The sequence below is a fragment of the Papio anubis genome, chromosome 10, assembly GCF_008728515.1.
Source record: "Papio anubis isolate 15944 chromosome 10, Panubis1.0, whole genome shotgun sequence".
NCBI lineage: Eukaryota > Metazoa > Chordata > Mammalia > Primates > Cercopithecidae > Papio > Papio anubis.
Window position 1 is genome coordinate 26,804,714 of NC_044985.1, and position 24,145 is coordinate 26,828,858.

Consider the following 24,145-nt stretch of genomic DNA (forward strand, 5'->3'; position numbering starts at 1 on the left):
AGAATACTTCCAGCTTTTATTCATTCAGTATGATGTTGGCTATGGGTTTGTCATAGATGGTTCTTATTATTTTGAGGTATGTTTCTTTGATGCCTAGTTTGTTGAGGGTTTTTATCATGAAGGGATATTGGATTTTACTGAAACCTTTTTCTGCGTCTATTGACATTATCATATGGTTTTTGTTCTCAATTATCTTTACATACTGAATCACATTTATGTATTTACATGTGTTGAATTAACCCTGCATCCCAGGATAAAACCTACTTGAATGTAGTGAAATAACTTTTTCATGTGCTTCTGGATTTGGTTTGCTAGTATTTTGTTGATGATTTTTGCTTCTATGGAGATATTGACCTATAATTTTGTTGTTGTTGTTGTTATTATTATTTCTTCGGCATATTTTGGTATCGAGTGATGCTGGCTTCCTAGAATGAGTTGGGAAGGAGTCACCTCCTCCTTAATTTTTTGGGATAGTATCAGCAGTGTTGGTACCAGCTCTTCTTTGTAAGTCTGATAGATTTTGGCTGTGAATCCATCTGGCGCAGGCGTTTTTTTGGTTGGTAAGTTTTTTATGACTGATTAAAGTTGAAACTCTATTGGAATGTTCAGGGTCTTAGTTTCTACCTGGTTTTGTCTTGGGAGGTTATTTCTTTCCAGGACTTTATCTACTTCCTTCAGATTGTCTAGTTTTCATGGGTAAAGTGTTCATAGTCTCTAAGGATCTTTGTATTTCTTTCTTTCTTTCTTTCTTTCTTTTTTTTTTTTTTTTTTTGTGAGACGGAGTTTCGCTCTTGTTGCTGAGGCTGGAGTGCAATGGCGTGATCTTGGCTCACTGCAACCTCCGCCTCCCAGGTTCAAGCAATTCTCCTGCCTCAGCCTCCCTAGTAGCTAGGATTACAGGCATGTGCCACCACACCCGGTTAATTTTGTATTTTTAGTAGAGACGGAGTTTCTCCATGTTGGTCAGGCTTGTCTCAAACTCCCGACCTCAGGTGATCCACCCGCCTTGGCCTCCCAAAGTGCTGGGATTACAGGCATGAGCTACCACGCCGGGCCAGGATCTTTTGTATTTCTCTCTCTTTCTTTCTTTCTTTTCTTTTCTTTTCTTTTTTTTTTTTTTTTTTTTTTTTTAGATGGAGTCTCACTCTGTCGCCTAGGCTGGAGGGCAGTGGCATGATCTCAGCTCATTGCAAGCTCCGCCTCCTGGGTTCACGCCATTCACCTGCCTCAGCCTCCCAAATAGCTGGGACTACAGGAGCCCGCCACCGCGCCCGGCTAATTTTTTTGTATTTTTAGTAGAGACGGGGTTTCACCATGTTAGCCAGGATCGTCTGGATCTCCTGACCTCGTGATTCACCCGCCTCAACCTCCCAAAGTGCTGGGATTACAGGCGTGAGCCACCGCACCCAGCTGGATCTTTTGTATTTCTACAGGATTAGTTGTAATGTCATCTTTGTTGTTTCTGACTGTGCATATTTGAATCATCTTTATTTTTTTCTTTTTAATCTAGATACTAGTCTGCTGATCTTGTTTATCCTTTTAAAGAAACAGCTTTTGGTTTCATTGATCATTTCTATGAATATTTAGGACTTGATTTCATTCTTTTCTCCTTTGATTTCAGTTATTTATTCTACTAGCATTGGGGTTAGTTTGTTCTTGCTTTTCTAGTTCCTCTTGGTGTGTTACTAAATTGTTAATTGCAGGTCTTTCTAACTTACTGATGTAGGTGCTTAGCACTATAAATTTTCCTCATAATACTGCGTTTGCTGCATCTCAGAGATTTTGGCATATTGGTTGTATCTCTGTTTTAATTTATTTCAAAGAATTTTTTTATATCGGCCTTAATTTCATTGGTTACCCCAAAGTCATTCAGGAGAAAGCTGCTTAATTTCTATGTAATAGTGTACTTCTGAGAGATCTTCTTGGTATTGATTTTGACTTTTATTCCACTGTGATATGAAAGTATGGCTGGTATTCAGTTTTTTGAATTTATTGAGACTTGCTTTATCTCCAAGCATATGGTCAATCACAGAATATGTTCTGTTCACAGATGAGAAGAATGTATAATCTGTGGTTGATGGGTGGAATGTTTTGTAGATGTCTATTAGCTCCCATTGGTTGAGTGTTGAATCGAAGTCCAAAATTTGTTAGTTTTCTGACTTGATGATCGGTCTAATGCTGTAAGTGGGGTATTGAAATCCCCTACTAGTTTTGTTAACCATCTAAGTCTTTTCATAGGTCTAGAAGTACTTGTTTTATGAATCTAGGTTCTCCAGTGTTTGCTATGTATATATTTAGGATAGTTTAGTGTTCTTGTTGAATTGAACCGTTTATCATTATGTATTGCCCATGTTTGACCTGTTTTATTGTTGGCTTAGGCAGTCTGGCCACTCCTTGACACCATTACAGTAGCCTCTAGTGAGGGAGGCTATGGCAGCTGATGCCTAGCTGCTCAGGGATCCAAGGCCTGTGCAGCTCTTTGTGGGCTTAAGTGGTGCCCCTGCAAAGACTCCAGGCTAGTCTCTGTGTAGATTTGGAGTTCCACTGAGGTCAGTGGCTTCTCCCATGCCCAGGATTGCAAAGGTCCATGGCAGAAGTTTGGATCCCCTGGAAACTCTCACTCATCAACCCTTTCCTGACTTTAGGGAGCTTCCTAAGCTCTATAGTGGTTCCAGGTGGGCAGGTCCTTGGCTTTGCTCCTTTCTCCTCTGTGGGCCCTGCTGCTTTCTTGTTGAATCCCAACATGACCTCTTAGATGATCTATTTGAAGATGTAGCATTTACTCACCACTTTGTTTTCTCTCTGTGAGAGCAGCATACACTAGCTACTTCTAGTTAGCCATCTTGAACCCTTCACCTGTTTTCCTGATTGGAAAAGTGCCCATACCTGGGGAGCTCTGCATTTTTCTTTAGAGTGCTTCACAGATACTGCATTTTTTACAAATTAAAGGTTAGTGGCAACTCTGATTCCAGCAAGTCTAACAGCATCATTTTTCCAAGAGCATGTACTCACTTTATGTTTCTGCAGTACATTTTGGCAATTCTCACAATATTTCAAACTTCTTCATTATTATATCTGTAATAGTAATCTGTGATCAGTGCTCTTTGATGTTATTATTGTCATTATCTTAGGGCAACATGAACTATGTCCATATAAGATGGTGAACTTTATCAATAAATGTTGTGTGTGTTCTCACTGTGCTAGAGACCAGTTGTGGAGATATGTGAGGGCAGCCATGTTGCCAGGCACATGTAGGGACAAGAGGAAGAGGATGGAATTTACCATGTTTGGTGGATCCAGTTTCTAATGGCCTACATTTGCATATTAAAGCTAAGAGCCGGGGCTTTCCTGTTAGACAAGAAATATTTCTGGAGCTGCTTTAAAAGAAACAAAAACTTCCCAAGGACCACTTTTCATCCCTATTTGCCTAAAATAATTTCTTAATAACTCCTATAACAAAAATATACTGCAAAAGGGTCATACCTGAGAAGTCTGCTTGTTGGGTTGTGGTAATTTTTGCATAAATATTCTAGAAATATGTTGTATGAAGTGGGAAGTGGTGGTAGCAAGCAGATCATGAGACATCAGCTTAAGTATGCATTAACTACTTCAGGAAACTGGAGACTGGAGGTCTCCAGTGGGAAGGAGATTTTAATGAACTCACAAAAAATACTTTATAGGGAAAGAGCTAACCAAAAAGCACCAAAGCTGGACTAAGGTTTTCTTGTCTTTCTTTTTCCACTCCATTGGAGGACTTAGAAGCAGTAGCAGTGAGGAACAAGAAAATAAATAGTTAATAGACACATTACTTTGTTCCAAACTGCAGTTTCCTGAACTTAAGTCAAGCATGAGCTAGGGCTGGGGAGAATATTTAAATCTGAAGTGATATTGATATTTTGAAACTAGTTCCTAGGTTAAGCTTCATATAAACTAAAAGAGTAAGCTTATAAGGGTCACAGTGGTGGACATTTCTGATGCACTGAAATGCTCCTCAAGCAATCAAGTGAGTTTTCAGAACCATGAGCTTTATAGCAATCATACTGTAGCCTTTTCCAAGAAGGGAGCGTTCCAGAAGAATGGCTCTAACACTGTTGACTTAAGGACTAACTGGAGCAAGCCCTGCTTGTTAAAAGTTGAAATTCTTGAGCTCATAAACAAGTTTGAAGTCAAACGAACTGTTAAGCAGAGTGCTATGGGTTGAATTATGTTTCCTAAAAATTCATGTGTTGACAGCCTAACCACCTGTGCCTAAGACTGTCCTTACAAAAACAATCAAGTTAAAGTGAGATCATTAGAGCGGGTCCTAATTCAATATATTGTAATGTTCTTATAAAAGGGGGAAGTTGGGAAACACACAGGCATACTGGGAGAACGCCATACACACAAGAGATGGCCATCTATAAGCCAAGCAGAAAGGCCTAGAACATATTCTTCCCTCTCAGTGCTTGAAAGGAATCAACTTTGCCAACACTTGATTTTGGACTTAGAGTCTGCAAAATTGTAAGACAATAAATTTCTGTTTAAGTTACCTAGAAGCCTTAGTTCTAGAAGCCCTAGTAAACTAGGGGTGGGCTTGTTACATGAAGCAAGTATTCCCAGCTCAGGGAGGATTTGCTGAATGTGGAGACTTGGCTGATAGGGGGAACAGATGAACTCTTTTAACATGCCCAATCTGTGCCAGAATTTGAAGTGTGACCCTCAGACAAGGCTCAAAAATCTCTGCTTTCTTTTTGGAATAAAGTTTTTAGGATGACTGGCACATTTGTTTTTTAATTATCTATGGCTTTTTTTTATCCAACCATAACAAAAAGGAGGAATTGCAGCAGAGACTGTATGGCCTGGAAAGCCTGAAATATTTATTTTCTGGCTTTTTACAGAAAAAGTTTGCCTTGCCTTGCTTAAAACAAAGGTACTGGTTAAATATCCTGCCTGCTGGGTATTAACAGAACAAGTGCAGCAAATGATCTGATCTGAACATGAACCCACAGGATCCCCAGATCATGACACCTCTCAGTGTTTTCTCAGAGTAGATCTGGACAGTATGGATTAAGAGGAAGAAACTGAGACAGCTTATCCTCCTTTTCCTCCCCCTAATAAGATCAGGCTAAATTCAATGGAGGAAGACTTTCCAGGAAATAAGAAGCAAAGGCAATAAAAGAAAGAGTTGGAAAATGATACCTACAAGAAGAGCAAACCGCGGTCTTGAAGCATTGTGACTTAACCAAAATTTTGGGATCTACTAACAGGACATGTGTTAATCAAGCAGTTCACTTTGAAAAGGAAAGTTCTAGTAAGCTCCATGGCCTTTGTGAAAAGGCCATTGAAGTGAGAGAGAAAACCAAGAGGACCATTAAGAAACTGCAAAAAATGTGTGCTCTAATTGGCAACACCTACTTCAAAGAAAAATGTAATAATATAATTTCTACAATACACGTTTTAGCATAGCACTAAACTCACAATATGCTAAAAAAAAGTTGTCAGTACAGGAGACAGAAAATAATCCTGAAGAATAAGATTGGCTGGTGTACATTAATCCTGACTTGCCTTTGGGGAAAAAAAGGTAAATACAATAAATGCTTCAGAAAGGGAATTTTCTCCCACTTCATAGGCATTAAATACTAAACAAGATGTCCAACAGAATCCAAATGACATTGAGTTGTGCAAGAGTCAGCAGCTGACACTGAAGGACTGGGAACTATTTAGGAACCTAGAGCTCTCATGTTCTTAAGGGTTGTATAGAGAAAGCACAGGAGACATAAAAACTGTGGATATAATCCCAAAGGCATTAAGCTTGGACTCAAGCTATAAGATTATCAGTAATGTCCAATGTGACAAGAACCATTGATGTGATAACCTTTTATTTTAAAAAATAAATAGAGATGGAGTCTCACTATGTTGCCCAGGCTTGTATTGAACTCCTGGGCTCAAGTGATCCTCCCGATTTTGCCTCCAAAAGTACCTGGATTACAGGCATGAGCCACTGTGCCTGGCTGACATGATAACCTTGAGGATGGGAAATGGGGAGGCATATCTAATCCTAGGTCCAGGAAATAATGATACCTTAACCAAGAGGGCTCTTCTGGCACACGTGTAAACAATATGTGCATATCTTGTATTGGTCAGGCTTAAAAGATGCCAATGAAGAACAATATCTATAAAAGGGATCAGGTTGAAATAGATGGTATGTCTCTAAAAAGTCTTTAAAGGTTTAATTAAGTAGTCTGAAATAAAGACCAACATAGTACTTAATGATTCCAATGAAATATAAACAAGAAGCTTAGTCTTTTTTCCCCTAAGATATAAGACAAAACTCAGTAGTTTACAATTGTGACTATAAACTTGTGACTTTCTAGACTATGTTTTAAGCACATGGATTGGTTTGTTTGCAGTGGGTAAGCTGCAGGATAAAAATCACCAAAGTTTGATTTATATGAATAAGAAGTAGATATAGAGAACAATCTTTGCCTATACATGTGTTAGTACTATCTGTACATGTGTATGGATATAGAATGAAAAAAACACATAAATCCAGTACATCTACTTTAGTTATATAAATAATTATTTGCATTTTTGAAAAAATTGCCATTTCTACAACACAAATCAGTACAGTGTCAGTACTTGACTAAATTCTGGTAATCTTCTTATACAATTAGATAGGCTGATGTATTTCCTAATTGAAAACATTTGTTTTTAACTCTTTTCTAATGCTTTGGCTATTCATGATTGGATGTAGTTGCTAATTTAGATTTCCCCATGGAGCACAGTAAATATGAGAGATCATCATAATAGCCTCTATAGGTTTAAATTATATTTTAAAATGTAAATGCAAAAGTTAATTATTGTTTAGAGGACCTGATGTCATCCTTGGGAGTAATTTTTAATTACTTTTTATCCTTCTTAGAGTTGATTATATTAATTATTTGTACTGGCTTAACAATACCATACTGAAAAAACTTTTTTTTTTTTTTTTGACATTTCTTCTGTTTCAGTTGATTTATCATTAGTGAATAAAGATGAAAATGCCATCTATTTCTTGGGAAATTCTCTTGGTCTTCAGCCAAAAATGGTTAAAACATATCTTGAAGAAGAACTAGATAAGTGGGCCAAAATGTAAGTATTATTTTAAAAGCTACTACTCTACATCACATACAAACATTTACAAAATCACATTAGGTTGTCTAATATTTGGAAAGATGTGTAATAGAATCCTAGTACAGTCATCCCTTGGTTGTCTGCAGAGAATTAGTTCCAGGGCCTCCCTATCATTCCAAAATCCACAATGGTCCCATATACTTTAAATAATCTCTAGATTACTTATAATACCTAACACAGTATAAATGTTATGTAAATAGCTGTTATGCTGTATTGTTTAGGGAATAGTGATGAGAAAAAAGTCTGTACATGTTTAGTATATATGCAGCCATCCATTTTTTCCCTAAATATTTTTGATCTGCAGTTGGTTGAATCCATAGAGAGGGAATCCATGGATACAGAGAAACCTTAACTGCTCAGTAGTCTCATTTGATTGATGAAAATAACTGAGGATCAGAATAAGGTGACATAACAAGTTAGTGGCAGAATCAGGACTAAAACTTTTACAGTATTTAAACATTTAAGTTCCTCTCCTGTGTTGACAACCCTAAACCATATGTAATCATTTTATTTTATTTCTTTAATAATTAAGAGTGGAGTTAATGTTTAGAAGCTTCATCTCTTCATGATTAGGCCAAATTATCGACACTTATTTTTATGATAACCAGAAATATTTTTAAAATATTTTCTGATTATTTGAAACTGAAAAATCAATATGAAGATGAGCCAAACTTGACAGTTAGGAAAACATTTCAGAAAGATGAAACCAAACCAAATAGAATTTCAGAGGAAAAACATTTGGCTGTCAGAAACTCAGACTACATTTTTTACCTTTCTGCATTCTTCATGCTACTGGTTTTCAAATTGGGAACAATATCCGTTCTTTAAAGATTAGTATGCCAGTCACGGTGGCTCATGCCTGTAATTGCAGCACTTTGGGAGGCCGAGGTGGGCAGATCACTTGAAGTCAAGAGTTTGAGACCAGCCTAGCCAACATGGTGAAATCTCATCTCTACTAAAAAAAATACAAAAATTAGGCCGGGAGTGGTGCCTCATGCCTGCAATACCAGCACTTTGGGAGGCTGACGTGGGTGAATCATCTAAGCACACGAGTTCGAGACCAGCCTGACCAACATGGTGAAACCTCGTCTCTACTAAAAATATAAAAATTAGCCGGGCATGGTGGCAGGCACCTGTAATCCCAGCTACTCAGGAGGCTAAAGCAAGAGAATTGCCTGGACCCGGGAGGCAGAGGTTGCAGTGAGCGGAGATTGCATCACTGCACTCCAGCCTGGGTGACTCTGTTTCAATAAAATAAATAAATAAATAATATTTAGCTTACACTGACTGTGCAAATGATTACAACTATGGCTATTAGATAACACTGTGAAATTCTTCATTTCAGTGATTAAGAATGTAATTTCACAACTTGATGCAAAAATGATAGAAGTTTATATAATTTATTAATCATGTTATAACTTTATCTGCATAACTTTTATGCATAATTTGCAAAATACATACCACCACATTTGCTCTAGCAGGTTTTAGTATTTAATGAATGGGGGTCATAGTTAATAAAAATGGTTAATATTCATTTTTGGCCTTAATGTAAGAGAGGACAGATAATTAGATTGAATGAATTTGAACTTATAGAGTGTCCTTGCCTCTTGGGTATTCATTCAGCAAGGCTGTGAATTTTTATCCTTTAAGCATTTAAAATATATTCTGCCCTGCTATTCTATTCATATCCTTATAGTCATCCCACTTAAGTAAGAAACTGGTTGATTATTTTCAAGACTTTAAAGTTGTATTTCAGGAAATCACCTCATGCCCTTCTATTGCTTTGTCTTTTACATTTCACCTTGTGATGATGGAAAATTTCATCATTTTAATTAAACCTTCTCACTGAATTTTCATTAGACAGATGATTCAGAAAGGTTGTGTATTTTAATGCTTCAGGCAATGTACAGTGAATTAAAGAAGACTGCTAAGCAAATGGACATCTATTCCACCCTTGCTTTGTTTAGTTTATGTAGTCTTCTTGTTTTAAGCTGTAGTGACTCTGTCAACATCATGGTCCTGCCCATAAATGTCTGTGGTGTTTGGGATGCCTGATCACATGCCTATTCTCCCTACCTCACCCACCGTTTTTGATCCCAAAAGTGTTTGCTCGTTATTGTTTTTTATCTCCCAAATATTTAGCTTAAAATCCCACTTCTGATCTTTTCCAGCTGAAGTTCTGTTGGGAGGAAACTTCTCTACAAACTGAGTACTTAGGTCAAAGTGGTGAGGGCCTGCCAATTAATTGACAACAGACAGGTTAACAGGAGAAAAGTTTATTTCACACTCAGATAGAAGAATTCTACAAGGGGTAGTTTGCTGAACAGCCATGGGTAAGGGTTTATATACCAGCTTAACTAAAGGGAAGAGTTTTAGAGCTTCAATGGGAAAATATAAAGGTTTCCATTGGGCTTTTTCATCCTGATGCTAATAGGCAGTATCCTTCCTAGCTGGAAGCTCCCAAGAGGGAGATGAATGGCAGCTGAATTTGTACCTCCAGGTGCTAAGGTCCATCTAACTCTGAGGATGGGTCAATGGCAGCTGTATTTTTAGGAGGCTTTGCTTAAGTTTAGATAACATTTCTTTCTGTGGCTGCTCCTTTTTCAGATGTGTTCAAAGTAGTCGGACCAGGCATGGTGGCTCATGGCTGTATTCCCGGCACTATGGGAGGCCAATGTGGGTCACATTAGCCCAGGAATTAAAACCAGCCTGAGCAACAAAGGGATGGGAGCAGTGGCTACTGTCTGTAATCCCAGCACTTTGGAAGCTGAGGCGGGTGGATCACAAGAGCCCAGGAGTTCCAGACCAGCCTGGGCAACATTGTGAGATCTCAACTCTACAAAAAATACAAAAATTAGCTGGGCATGGTGGTGCATGCCTGTAGTCCCAGCCACGTGAGAGGCTGAGGTGAGAGGATCACTTGCACCCAGAAGGTCGAGGCTGCAGTAAGCTGTTATTGTGTCACTGCACTCCAGCCTGGGCTACAGCAAGACCATGTCTTTAAATACATACATACATATATACATGTAGTCTTCATGCCACTTCAGTGGTCTGTTGGTCTCTTCAGTTTTCGTTCTGACTGTTGCTTTGTTTTTTTGCACTAAAATCAAACCCTGCATGTGTTCAGTTGCCTCTAGATCCAGGGCCTCGCATTATTGTGGTAAGTTTTGTCTGATCACTTCTTCCTCTTTGCCTCCCTCATTGCCACTTCTGCTCTACTTCTTGGCTGGTACTCAAGCCAGGTCAGTGACTCCCTTTCTTCTTGACCAATGGAAGATTATGGGAATCGCTGAGTCAAAGATGATTACACATTTACTAAACACTGTAATGCACATTGAAAGTAGTTGCTTAGTTGAAAAAGATAGTGTTAAAAATGTATAATCTTGACCAGGCATGGTGGTTCAAGGGTGTTACCCAAAGACTTTGGGAGGCCAAGGCAGGCAGATCACTTGATCTCAGGAGTTCGAGATCAGCTTGAGCAACATGGTAAAGCCCTGTCTCTACAAAATATACAAAAGAAATTTAGCTGGACGTAGTGGCACATACCTGTAGTCCCAGCTATTCGTCAGGTTGAGGTGGGAGGATCGCCTGAGCCTGGAAGGTGGGGGTTGCAGTGAGCTGAGATTTTGACACTGCACTCCAGCCTGGGCAACAGAGTCAGACCCAGTCTCAAAAAAAATTATAATTTTAACAGTAACATAAAAATTAGAGTGCTTTAACAAAGCAAGGTTTTGCACAAGCATATAGATGTCAAATCTCTGTCCATCCAAGTGCTATAAAGTAGGAAATGCCATTGGGCTCATGGATTCCATCTTCTCCAGTTTTATGGCCTATTGCAGACATACTGCCTACCACACCTAAGTATTGAATAAACAATTTTTTGTCATAATGCAGCCTGATTTTGTAATTCATCTGGCTACCATCTTTGATTACTTATACTAAGGAAAAGCCAAGAATAGAGGTAAAACTAGAAATATTTTAGGATCTGTCTTAGTTTGTTCCCACTGCTATACAAAATACCCAAGTCTGGATAATTTATAGAGAAGAGAAGTGAACATTCTTATAGTTCTGGAGACTGGGAAGTCCAAGATCAAGGTGCTGGCAGACTTAGTGTCTGGTAAGGTCTGCTCTCTGCTTCCAAGATGGTGCTTCTTGCTGCATCCTCATGTGGCAGAAGAGGCAAACACCTGCCTCCCACCTCTTTTATAAGGGTCCTAATCCCATTCACGAGGGCTCTGCCCTTATGACTGAATCACCTCCTAAAGACTCTACCTCTTAATACTGTCACATCGGCAGATCAAGTTTTAACATAAGAATTTGAAGGGGACACATTCAGATGATAGTAGAACCAAATTATTTCTAAAACTTAAACTTTCTTAAGGCAAACTGTGAAAATTGTTTTCTTAGAAACTTTTACCTCTGTGTTAGTTTTAAAATGCTATTACCATTATTTTGCATTTTCATTTTCAACTCTATGGGATTTCTAAAGTAGATTAATAACACATTGAGGAATATATTTGTTTTGCAAAATGGCAACATTTAGGCAATTCTAATATTCTGAAATATAAAACTTTTTGTGTGATTATATTTATTTGATACTTAATTATAAGCAAAAAGGTTTTATAATAATAAGAAGCAACAGTATGTCTGAAATCTACGGGTCTGTTGCAATGAATAGGCAATAAGCATAAGTATTTGGAAATAATATATTAAATATTTACTAATGACCTAGATTATTTAATGGAGAATAACATTGGTTAATAATCATAATGCCACAATCCAGCTAGAACAGAAGGGTATATAAGTCCTAAAGAGCATATTTTAAGGTGGGGAATGGGTACTATGTCCCTAAAATAGAATCACAATATTTTGGGTCATTTACATTGTCAAATCTGCTACATCAAGGGTGTTCTCTCTTTTTCATAAGAGCAAAAACCTACTATAGTTTTGTCTCTACAGGGATTCTTCTAAGAACTGTGACAGTTTAGGTAAGATTATTTAAACATAAAAATGTGCCTTTGAATTAAATATCAGGAATACACTACTGAGTTTACTTTACATGGCAGTGTGTGTGTGCTGACAGGACACTGATAAAACACACCAGAGAGATGTAGATGCCTCCTTCAGACCCCTCTAATCTCATTTAATTTAAGCATTTCTTCCTTTAAGAGCAATAGTGTTTGAATAAGAGAACATAAGAAAATACATAGAATGGCATGTTACAAAGATTTTTCACAACATCTTTATTTTTGTTTTTCTAATTAACATTATTTTTTTGGAGTCAGGGTCTCACTCTGTTGCCCAGGCTGGAGTGCAGTGATGTGATCATAGTTCACTGCGGCCTTAAACTCTCAGACCTGGGCTATCCTCCCACCTCAGTCTCCTGAGTAGCTGCGACTACAGGCACATGCCACCAAGCCTGGTTAATTTTTTCTTTAATTTTGTAGAGACGACGTCTCCCTATGTTGCCCAGGTTGGTCTCAAACAATTGGGCTCAAACCACCTTGACCTCCCAAAATGCTGGGATTACAGGCATGAGCCACCATCCCCGGCCTCGCAATGTCTTTATTGGCTAATCATCAAGTGGGTCATGGAAAAAAAATATAATATAATGAAGGCAGGCTGTGAAATCGTAATTATTTCCTTATGGAAGGAAGCTTTCTAAAAACAGGGCCATTTTTCATTTTGTGGGATGGTTAAAGCATAGTCCTACTTTAAAGAGGATCCAAGTTTCTATTAACTTACTAATTTTCCATCCTGCAGTCCTAATTTTGTGAGTGAATACTCCCAGTAGATGTCTCAGAAAACACCCACTTATAGCAATGATTTATTCTGTGGCAGTGAGTTAACTCTCTCCCATGCTCTCTTTTCCTTTCCAGCATTTGTAAAAGAAGATTACATCTATGCTGCAACTATTTTAAGTAGTTTTGTTTGAGCAATATAATATTTTTTTCTAACTCTAATACTGATGTGTATAACTGCACTTTAATCTACATCAACTCTTTCTAATGACAGGCCACTTTACTTTGGGTTTATTTGGGTAACACTTTGTAAATACATTTCACTACCCCAGGCTAGTGGGCTAACAAAATGAAGCAGCAGACACTGTGTGGTATTTTGAAGGGAGGGAGATGCCAAAAGCATTGCAGGAAGAAACATATCCCTAAAGATTATTACCACGGTGTCTACCAGAGAGAGGAGTAGGTGGCATAATATTCTGAAATATAAATTCTCTGAGGCAGAACATAGAATTTTACTACCTAAATGTAATAAGATGTATTGTGCTATCAGCAAAGGCCGTGGAGCTCTATGTGATTAAAATTAAAAAGGATCCAAGTATCTGCCTTTAACTACCATTTAGTGATAATGATTTTTGTCTTTAGCATTTATATTGAAAATCAAGAAAGAGGCAAGCTGCAGGCTGTCTAATAACAATATGAATAATAATAACTAACAACTGCCCCTCTTTTCCATCCTTAGTTCTTAGCAGTCTATGTTTATTCTCAAGGAAAGTCCTCTTCCTTCATCTTAGTTTATATGGTAATAGACATGTTAGTTTAAAAATTGTGTTCTATACCACACGCTGATGAAGGGAGTTTTAGCATTAGATTTACATTAGGAAAGAAGACTCAGAAACGGGGTACTATGTAATGGTCTCTTTCACATGTTATCTCATTTATTTCTCATGGGAATCCTTTAAGGTCCACATCGTTACCCATTTACTTGTACAAATGTGGAAAATGAAACTCTATAGCTTCAATAAATGTGGTCTCATGACCAGTACTGACCTGCAGCTGACTTATACCAGATGTCAAAAGCCAATTATTAAATACTCAGAATTTTTGTTGATAGTATGAAATCACCCATCATGGGAGTATTTACACCTTGGAAATCTGCAAAGGAAGAAAAAAAGGGCTCTAGTCCTCCGGTTTTAACCGCCCCTCTTAGGGAGTAACAGCCCACCAGCACCAGTTTACTGACACAGATTCAACCCAGGTTGGTACTATACAAAAAGCACATTTTCATTCCTTTCTTTCAAGCTGACAAACTTTTGGATTCCTAAAGAATTAAGAACTGTTACCCAGAAAAAATGGGCTTCATTCACGTGGTAACAAAGGTCTTTCTGGGGACATGGATGAAGCTGGAAACCGTCATTCTCAGCTAACTAACACAGGAACAGAAAACCAAGCACCACATGTTCTCACTCATAAGTGGGAGTTGAACAATGAGAACACATGGACTCAGGGAGGGGAACATCACACATTGGGGCCTGTCGGGGGTGGGGGCTAGGGGAGGGAGAGCATTAGGAGAAATACCTAATGTAGGTGACAGGTTGATGGGTGCAGCAAACCACCATGGCACGTGTATACTTATGCAACAAACCTGCATGTTCTGCACATTGTATCCCAGAACTTAAAGTATAATTTTAAAAAAGTCAGAGGAATATATAGCAGGCTCAAACATTTAATATTTATCTTTTAAATTGTGAAACCATCTTTGTAATATTTACTATGAAATAAGTTTTAAAATGTTGCTTAATTCTAAAATATGATTTAAAATAAACTATTTCTCTGTAGTTAAAAAAAAAAAACAGAGGGAACAAGTTTTGATCAATAGAAGTTTGATTACTTGGTATAAGTAAGGAGGACACTGGGAGTTTTCACAAGAGCAGTGTCTCCCAGAGGAAAAGTGACAGGGAAGTTTTATGGGGTGATAGGGGAGAAGATGCATCATCACATGTAGAGGAAGGGTCGCAGTTGTGGAGATTCAGTGAGTAATCATGCCAGTGCATAGATTGCATGTATGGTAATGAAGCTATAGCTTCTCCCCAGGGTGGAGACTTTAGCATGGTAATGAGGACAGTTCACTCAGGATCATCCATGAGCTGCTGCGGTCTGGCAGATGCTGGCTCCAACCAACAAGGTGACAGCATTACAAACCAGGCTTCGGAAACAGACAGGTGACAGGGCAGGAGGCTGTAAAACAGGCTGATGGCTCAAGTATATTAAATGTTATGATCCCTGGAGACCTCCCTGTCTGCTTACAGAACTACCACCACCTTCAGAGCATCATAAGATACAACAATGTAACAGCACTCAGAGGCACTTCACCTTAATCCTCTGTTTTAATTTCTTCTATGTTTTTCAAGTGTACTTGCCTTCTTCATTTCATGGAAATTTCTTGAAAGTCGAAGTACTCTATGTGTTTTGCATTTTTCTACTATGCCTCCTGGGATACTTACTAGAATAATAAAATTGAGCTGGAATGTGATAGATGAAATTGCTAGCAAATATGTCAAACCAAGCAGTGTTGGCTTTGATTATTCATAAATTTTGTTATTTAATATAAAATGGTATCATGAGTATAATCATATTTTATATACTTCTATTAAATTTACAGATTATAGGTATATTTTAAATGTCAATTTATAATTATTTTAGTCTCTAGCCTTACAAAACAGTATGTAAGTTTTAGTATAGATACTACATTCTACAGGTATAAAAGTGTGTTCAAATAATCTTAAAAATTACAGAATAACTGAGACCAAAAAAATTAGACTCTAGAATAGAGCAAAATATTAAAATAACATATGAACAATCCCCCCTCTTCCTAACAAAAAGAAAATAAATTTTAAAAGAGAAATTAAAAGACATTAATCCCAAGTATTATATTTTTTGTTTTAAAAAAGCTTGATTTTATATAATTACTAACACATAGAAAGGTCCACATAGAAATGTTTAGTTGCTAAAGCTGATATTTGAAATAATCACACACATGCACACAAAAGCTAAGAAATGTTTACGTCCCTTTTCAATTTCAGAGCAGCCTATGGTCATGAAGTGGGGAAGCGCCCTTGGATTACAGGAGATGAGAGTATTGTAGGCCTTATGAAGGACATTGTAGGTAAGTACAAAACACTGAAGTTTTTCCAAATGAATTGTAAAGATATTATCATTTAGTTATAAACACAGGTCATAAAATCAAAATATTATTGAAGAGCATCGTGATTTTCTATTTTAATCCATAATAGTAAAAAGGAGGTACACTTTTAACTTAAATTTGTTAACTCAAAGATTGCTATGGTGAGCGTAACAAGGTTATTTATATAAAAATAAAATATATGTTATTATTTTTTCTGTCATACTTTAAATGTAATATTTATCACACCTATGAAAAACATACACATTGTATTAATTTACAATTGAATACATTTCATAAAAATCAACTGAAATGAATTTTCTATAATTTAATTATTTGATATAATGAACATTTTGACATGCTAAATGAACATTTGACACCAATCATGTTTTTGCTCATTTCAATTAAATCTTTGGTGATCTATTTAAATTTTAGCTTCATGTTACTGAAAATGACATAGCTGACGCTGTTTTTAGTCTGAAATGTGCTATCTTAAAGAGAGTTATATATACTATCGGTGGTATTTAAGATAGTTTTATATGGTAAATGTGTTAACATTTTGAAAAAAGTTATTTAATTGGCTTAAATATTCAGTATTGTTTAAAATGTAAGGTACTCAAAAAAATTAATGATGTTTTGGTAATTGGAGTGGTGCTATTTGGAACTATTTTAAGGACTTAGGGAAAACTCAAGTTTTCAAATCCTTTTTGAAGGCTTATTCTCTTATAAGCAAATATACAAATGTCTTTATTGCTTCATTTCATTTGAATCTTGACCAGTAATTAGAGAAAAAATCAAAGTGACTGGAAGGGAAATGGAGTGGGGAAAGCTGGACTTATGCATAGAAAAAACTACGGCAACTGACAAATCATTAAAATCTGGAGAGTATCTTGTTCTTTAAAAATGTAATTATTGATTCTTTGCTATATGTCATGACTGTGGGAGCTCTGAGGACATAAAAGTGAATAAGGGCTGAGCATGGTGACACACACCTATAATCCCAGCACTTTGACAGTTTGAGGTGAGTGGATTGCTTGAGTTCAGGAGTTCCAGACCAGCCTGGCCAACATGATGAGATCCCATCTCTACAAAAAAAAAAAAGTAAAAATTAGCCAAGCATGGTGGCACACACCTGTAGTCCCAGATACTTGAGAGGCTGAGGTGGGAGGTTAGCTTAAGCCTGGGAGGTTGAGGCTGCAGTGAGCCCAAATCATGCCACTGTTCTTCAGCCTGGACGACAGGGTAACACCCTGTATCAAAAAAAAAAAAAGAAAAAAGAAAAAATAAAGAAAGAAAGAAAAATAAAAAGAAGAAAAAACGAATAAGAACACTCACCTTCCTTATCCTCATGGACTGCCAGTAAAGGAAGATGCAAAGAAATCCAAAATTAATGTACTACATAAGTAAAATACAAAGAAATAAAAAATTAATCACACTACCAAAGAGCCATAATTTTCCAATTGATTTAGGACTGAACACATGCATGTAACTGCTCTTTTTTCTAAAATCTCACTAAAGAATTCTAAATAGAATAGAAAAAAAAAAATTACAAAGTCTAAACCCCAAAGGACAAAATAGAATGACAAAGGAGATGATAATAATAATATCTGGGGAGTTGGCTGGCAGATAGACAAGCAGTAATTGCTGGTATCAAAAAAAAAAAAAAAAATGTAAACCAAATCCTAATCTCCCAATGGCAAAAAAATAAAAAAGCCATCTTTACCTTGCTAATCACCTGACCATGAAAAGAGTCAAATTCTGTAAAATATTTGAAGAGTAAATTATTCTGTAAAATATTCTGAGGCAAATACGAGTGGTCATGACCCAAGGCACAGTTTCAAGAGGTCCTAAGAACACATGCCCAAGGTGGTTGGGTTGACAAAAGACATTAATCTACACATGTGAGGTATCCATAGGTTTGGGGGTGAGGATGGGACAGGAGCACAGGTGGGTAGTGTAGGAGTTTATAGGTCATAGGGTTATAGGTGGAGTCAAAGATTTTCTCATTGGCAATTGGTTGAAAGAGTTATTATCTGAAAACCTGGAATCAATAGAAAGGAGTGTCTGGAGGAAGATAAAGGGTGATGGAAACCGAGGTTCTTATTATGTAGATAAAGTCTCATAGGTGGCTGCCCTTAGAGGCAATAGATGGCAATTGTTTCCTATTCATACCTGTAAAGGATTCTAGTCTCTCAGTTCATCTCTTCAGGATTGGAAGAGACTGAAAAGGATAAGATTTAGTGATATTCATCATATTCTTGATAGATGCGAATTTTCCTTCACAACAGAAGGCTTTGTAGGGCCACTCAAAATATGTCAAAGAGACATATTTTGGGGTAAAATATTTTGATTTTCTTCTTTATCTGTCATTTGATGTTATGCTAGAGTAAGGTTGGAAAGTAAGCTGTGTTATATAGGATTAAATAAAACCTATCTGGTGAGATTTTATGGTTTGTAGGGTGTTACTCCCCAGGCCGCTTAGGAATTTGAGCAAGACAGGAAAAAGGTCAGAGTTTATTCCTCACACCTCCAGAAGTAGTGATGAAAATACGAATTTTTTAAAAAGATTTGTTGAAATTCTGTTTAAAATATAATTAGAATATCAGATCCCCTTGCCCACTTGATGCTGCCAGGTGAATACTCCCACAGCCCATTTTGGGAGATAACTGGATAATTCGTTTCCAGAAAAGGAAGAAGAAAGGGTCTCCAGACTGCCATAGCAAACACCACAGACTGGGTAGCTTAAACAATATAAATTTATTTTTTCCCAGTACTGGAGGCTGGAAATTCATGATCAAGGTGCAAAGTGCTGTCAGGGTTGGTTTCTGGTGAGGGTTCTCCTCTTGACTTCCCTTCTTGGCTGCCTTCTCACTATGTCCTCACATGGCCTTTCTTTTGTGTACTGGAGGAGAGTTCTCTGGTCTCTCTCACACGTCTCATAAGGACACCTAAAGATACCAGTTCTACCATGTCAAGGCCTCACCCTTATGACTGCACTTAACCTTAATTACTAATTTATAGGCCTATGCCCAAATATACTCACATTGGAGGTTAGGGCTTTAACATATGAATTTGGGGTAACCAACTCAATTAATCATAGTTGTAAGGTTTCTGTGTCGGTTTGAACCCCCGGAGCATGCCAACAGACAACACGAGGCAGTGTGGAGCAACATGCTGTTTTAATGAGTGCCTGGGTGCAGGAAGGCTGAGGCCTAAAATGGTGTCAGCACCAAGTGAGGACAGGACAAAAGTTTTATAGTCTTCTGTAAATAGGAAGTGTTCTAGTCAGACATAACTGCTACAGTGTACCTGGATGGCCTCTTCCTCAGTCTTAAGGGGCATGTGTCTTCCGTCCAGGGTAGCTGTCTTTCTGCTGGCTCTTTTCCTATTTCTGCTATCTTGCCGGCGCATGCTACTAAGTAGCCTTGCGCCTGGGTACTGGGCCTGAGAAGGGAAGAGTTATTCATCTCCTTAAGCTTTCGGGCCCCAGGGAGAATCTTACATTCCTGTCTATTTGGTTATAGATCAAAGGGAAAAGGGGCGACTTTCTCAATAACTACTTCAGGCGTGATATAGGGGGTGGCGTGGGCACCTTGGAAAAGGAAAACCTTAATTTTGGGGGTATTGTTGAGAGACGGGTTGGTATCCACTGTGTCCTTGTAGTGGGAGCATCATCTGGATTGTCTGGAAACGTGTCTGTGCCTGCAAGACAGTTATGTTGAGAGGACAAGGAGGTGTCAACAGGGAGAGGCATGGCCTCATTTGCTGCTTCTTGCATGAAAGACTGTGTCTGGATTAAGGAGGAGAGGTAATTTCTGAGTGGCTTAGAGTTTGGTAAGGCTGGAGGCCTTAAGATAAAAGTTCCGCCATACACGATTTTAAAGGGACTATAAAAAGAGGGTGCTTTTGGTGTTGTGCGGAGTCTCATGAGGGCAAAAGGGAGATTTTTTTGTCCATGGCTGGTGGGTTTTAACGGCCAGCTTGGTGAGTTGGGCTTTAAGGACAGAGTTAATTTTTTCAACTTTGCCTGAAGATTGAGACCTGTAGGGTGTGTGGAGAACCTACTTCATATTTAAGGATGTAGAGATACCTTGGGTAATTTGGCTGATGAAGGCGGGCCTGTTATTCAGCTGGATGGATGTTGGGAGTCCGAAATGGGGAATTATATGCATGATGAGAGTTTGTGTGACAACATTTGCACCTTCTGAAGTTGTTGGGAACGTTTTTACTTACCCAGAGAAAGTATAGACAAAGACTAGAAGATAGCAGAGCCATTTATTGGACGGCCTGTGAGTGAGGTTTACTTGCCAATCTTGCCTTGGTACCTGGCTCCGGGCTTGAGGAGTAGGAAAAGGTGGCGACTGGAGGGAGCCTTGGGGTGACACTGAGCGGCAGATAGAGCAGGACTGGGTAATTTCACAGAAATGGCTGAAAAGGTGGGGACAAGTGAGAACAGGATGGAGAAGTTGCAAGAGAGGTTTGTAACCGACATGGAAAGAGTTGTGGAGGCTTTGGAGGTGAGGAAGGTTTTGAGAGTGAGGAAGAATGAAGCGCGTTTCCTTGACATACCATGGTCCTTGCTTTTGAAGGTTTTGGGCTCAGAAGTCCTCCTTTTCTTCTGAGGTGTAAAGAGGAGAGAACAAGGACAGGGACAGAAACTGGCCTTGCACGGGTTGCAGGGCTATTTGTTTTGCTACCTAATCTGTTAGCGCATTTCCAACGGATATATGATTGTGTGGGGTGTGGTGATCCCTGCAATGAATGATGGCAACTTTCTGCAGGAGCCTGACTGCTTGAAGGAGTTTGCTGATGAGAGAGTCATTTACGACAGGAGCGTTTTTTGCTGTTAGGAAACCCAGTTTTTTCCAGATAGTCGAGTGTGACTGTACTATATGGAACGTATAAGGAGAATTTGAATATATGTTAATTTGTTGTCCGTCTGTCAGTGTGAAAACTTTAGTATGGGCAATGAGTTCAGCTTTTTGAGAGGTAGTGCCTAGGGGGAGTGGATTGGCTTCAATAGTATGTGGGGTGGGGCGGGGACACTATAGTATAGCCAGGATGCTGGTGTCCTTGATGTAGGAAGGAGCTGCCATCTACAAACCAAGTAAAGAAGGGATTGGTCTGTTAGGTTTGGAAAAGGTAGAAGAAAGGTTTGAACAGTGTTCACACAGAAGTGCGTAGGGTCTTCAGCTGTTGTAGCTTCAGGTAAAAGCATGGGTGGGTTTAGACGGGAGCTGGTTAGCCTAGTGATCTGGGGGATTTCTATGACTAGAACATACAATTGGAGGAGTCGTGGGGCAGAGATGAGATGTAGTACACTGTGGTGAGTTGGCAAGTCTTTGATGTTATGGGTTGAATAAACTGTTAGGTTGGCATGGAGAGATAGTTTTAGGCTTCTAAGGGTGAGGACAGCAGCTGCTGCCAATGCTCGGAGGCAGCAAGCCATCCAAGAACTGAGGCTTTAAGCTGTTTAGAGAGGTAGGCAATAACCTGGAGGGTGGGTCCTTTAGCCTGGGTTGGAACACCTAGTGTAACTCTGTGCTGTTTGTCGGTATAGAGGGAGAAAGGTTTGGTGAGATCTGGGAGAGTGAGGATGGGGGTTGAGGTGAGAGCCTTCTGGAGTAGAAGGAAAGGCTGGGTAATAGGCTGTGCAGATTTTAAATGCTCATGGAGGGGGCTTTAGCAGCTTGGTATAATGGTTTGGCAAGTAGAGCGAAGGAGGGAACCTAGAGCCTAAAATATCCTGCTAATTCTAGAAAAAGAGATTTTTTTGCTTAGTTCGCGGATGCAGGAGGGATTGGAGGAGGTATATGCAGTCGGCTGTTAGCCCTTAGGTTCACGGGGTAAGAGCTAGACCTAGATACATAACTAAGGGGGTGCATAATTGTGCTCTCTTAGAGGAGATCTAATATCCCTGTTTTGTCAAGAAGTTCAAAAGAGAGAGATAGTGTGGGTGTTGCAATCTTTTTGAGAGGGGCTACACAGGAGCAGATTATTAACACACTGAAGTAGAGTGGATGGTTTTAGGGATAAGGTACAGAGGTCACTAGCCAGGGCCTGTCCAAAAAAGTGGGGGCTGTCCCTGAAACCTTGAGGTAGTACGCACCAGGTGAGCTGACGTGAAACATGGGAGTTGGGGTTTTCCCATGTAAAAGCAAACAGGTTTGGGGAATCAAGGTGTAAAGGAATTGTTTTTTTGTTTTTTTTTTTTTAAAAAGCAACTTTTAGGTTTAGAATAGAAAATTGGGTGGTATTGGAGGGAACTGCGGAAAGTAAAGTATATGGGTTAGGAACTACTGGACATACTGGGAGTACAGCTTGGTTAATGAGTCTGAGGTCCTGGACTAAGTGATAAGTTTCATCTGGCTTTTTAACAGGTATAACTGTTTTAAAAGGAGTTTGTGGGGTGGAGTAGGTGACTGGCGAGGAGGCAAGAAATGATAGGCTTTAGGCCTATGAGAGTTGCTTAGGGGATGGGATACTGCTTCTGTGATAGGAACTGGGTGGGTTTTTTAAGGGCTATGTGGATGGGGGTGTGGTGTTTTCTGACTGAGTGTGTGGAAATGTCCTAAACAGCGGGATTACAGATGGGGGATAAGGAAAAGTTGCATGTTTTAAGGTGGGAGGTTGGAGGAGTAGAATAAAGTTAAAAGCCCTGGAGGGGTCTGGGTTGATGTGTTGGGTACTATGGGGAACACGGAAGTGAAGAGTAGTGTGGAGTTTTGAAAGGAGCAGACTTTGGCATGAGGACAGGAGTAAGAAAGACTGAGTGAAGGAAAAGGTGGCAGGGAGCAGAAAAGTGGAGGGGTGGCTTGGGGTTTGGAGACTTTTCTATTAATTTCTACAACAGAGACTTGTGAGAACTTGGTGGATCCTGAAAAATTAGGTAAAGCAGTGTAGGTTGCCCTGGTATTAATTAAAAAACATACTGGCCTACCCACCACAATCAGGGTTACCCTTGGTTGGGATGAAGAGATGGTAGTTGCCAGGGTGTCCATTTCAGGGCACCATCAAGTCTTCAGTGGCAAGGCTGATGAGATCCGAGTAGGAGGTTTTGGCCGGCTTAGGAAGGGATGGGGGCGGTCCTTGTGGGGTCCGCTCACAGTCCAACTTCCAGTGGGGTCCTCCACAGAGAAGACATGGCCTGGTGGGCTTACCTGGGTTTGGGCATTGTCTGGACCAGTTGACTTCATTGCCGCACTTGAAACAGGCGCCAGGTGGAGGTGGATTGCTAGGAGGCTTCCATGTGGAACTGCAGCCCTGTGGGCCTGCAGGACCCCTGATGGTGGAGGTAAGCATTTGAAACTCTGCCTGTTTTTTTGCCTTTTACTTTCCTCATCCTGATTGTTAAAGACTTTGAAGGCTAAATTAAGAAGGTATCCTTGTGGGGTTTGAGGACCGTCATCAAGCTTCCGAAGTTTGCGCCAAATATTAGGGGTGGATTGGGAGAGGAATTGAAGGTTTAAAATAGTGGTTCCTTTTGGGCTGACTGGGTTTAGGTTGGTATATTTTCTTATGGCTTCAGTTAAACAAGAGAGAAAAAGGGCTGGGTTTTCATCAGGACCTTGGGTGATTTCTGAAAATTTTTCATAGTTTACTACTTTATGGGCACCCTTTTTGAGTCCTGTAAGGAGACACACAATCATGTGATCTTGATGGCGGCATCCAGAGGCCGATAATCCCAGTGGGGGTCCTGGTTGAGAACTGCCTCTGCACCACTAGGCTGGGCAGGAATTTGGGGATGAATTGCATCAGCATGCCCCTGAGCTAGGGTCCAGATACTGCCTTGGTCTTCTGGGGTGACGGTGGAAGAGAGGGTAATGTAGAGGTCATGCCAGGTTAGTTTATAAGACTGGGTAAGGTACTGAAACTCCCTAATATGAGGTGGGGTCTTCTGGAAATGAACTGAGTCTTTTGTTAATTTGAGAGAAGTCAATGAGAGAGAAGGGAACATGAACTCTAATAATGCTTTCAGTTCCTGCTACCTCCTGAAGGGGGCACTCTAGCACAGGCGCTGAAGTAAAGGTAGGGCATGGGCTAAAGATGGCGCCTGAGCAAGTATGGGCAAGAG

General features: G+C 39.3%; 1 protein-coding gene across 12 annotated transcripts in view; it reads left to right on the forward strand.

Annotated features, from left to right (window-relative positions):
• Nucleotides 1-24,145, forward strand: part of KYNU (kynureninase) — a 164,106-nt gene that overhangs the window by 38,508 nt on the left and 101,453 nt on the right. For all 12 annotated transcript variants that reach the window (XR_004176502.1, XR_002516060.2, XR_002516061.2 and 9 more), the window contains 2 exons: nt 6,990-7,110; nt 15,974-16,056. Coding sequence is in view for 9 of the 12 variants with exons in the window: in XM_021923571.2 (XP_021779263.1) it covers nt 6,990-7,110; nt 15,974-16,056 (204 nt within the window). In the remaining 3 variants the exon portion in view is untranslated. The remainder of the gene's footprint in view (nt 1-6,989; nt 7,111-15,973; nt 16,057-24,145) is intronic.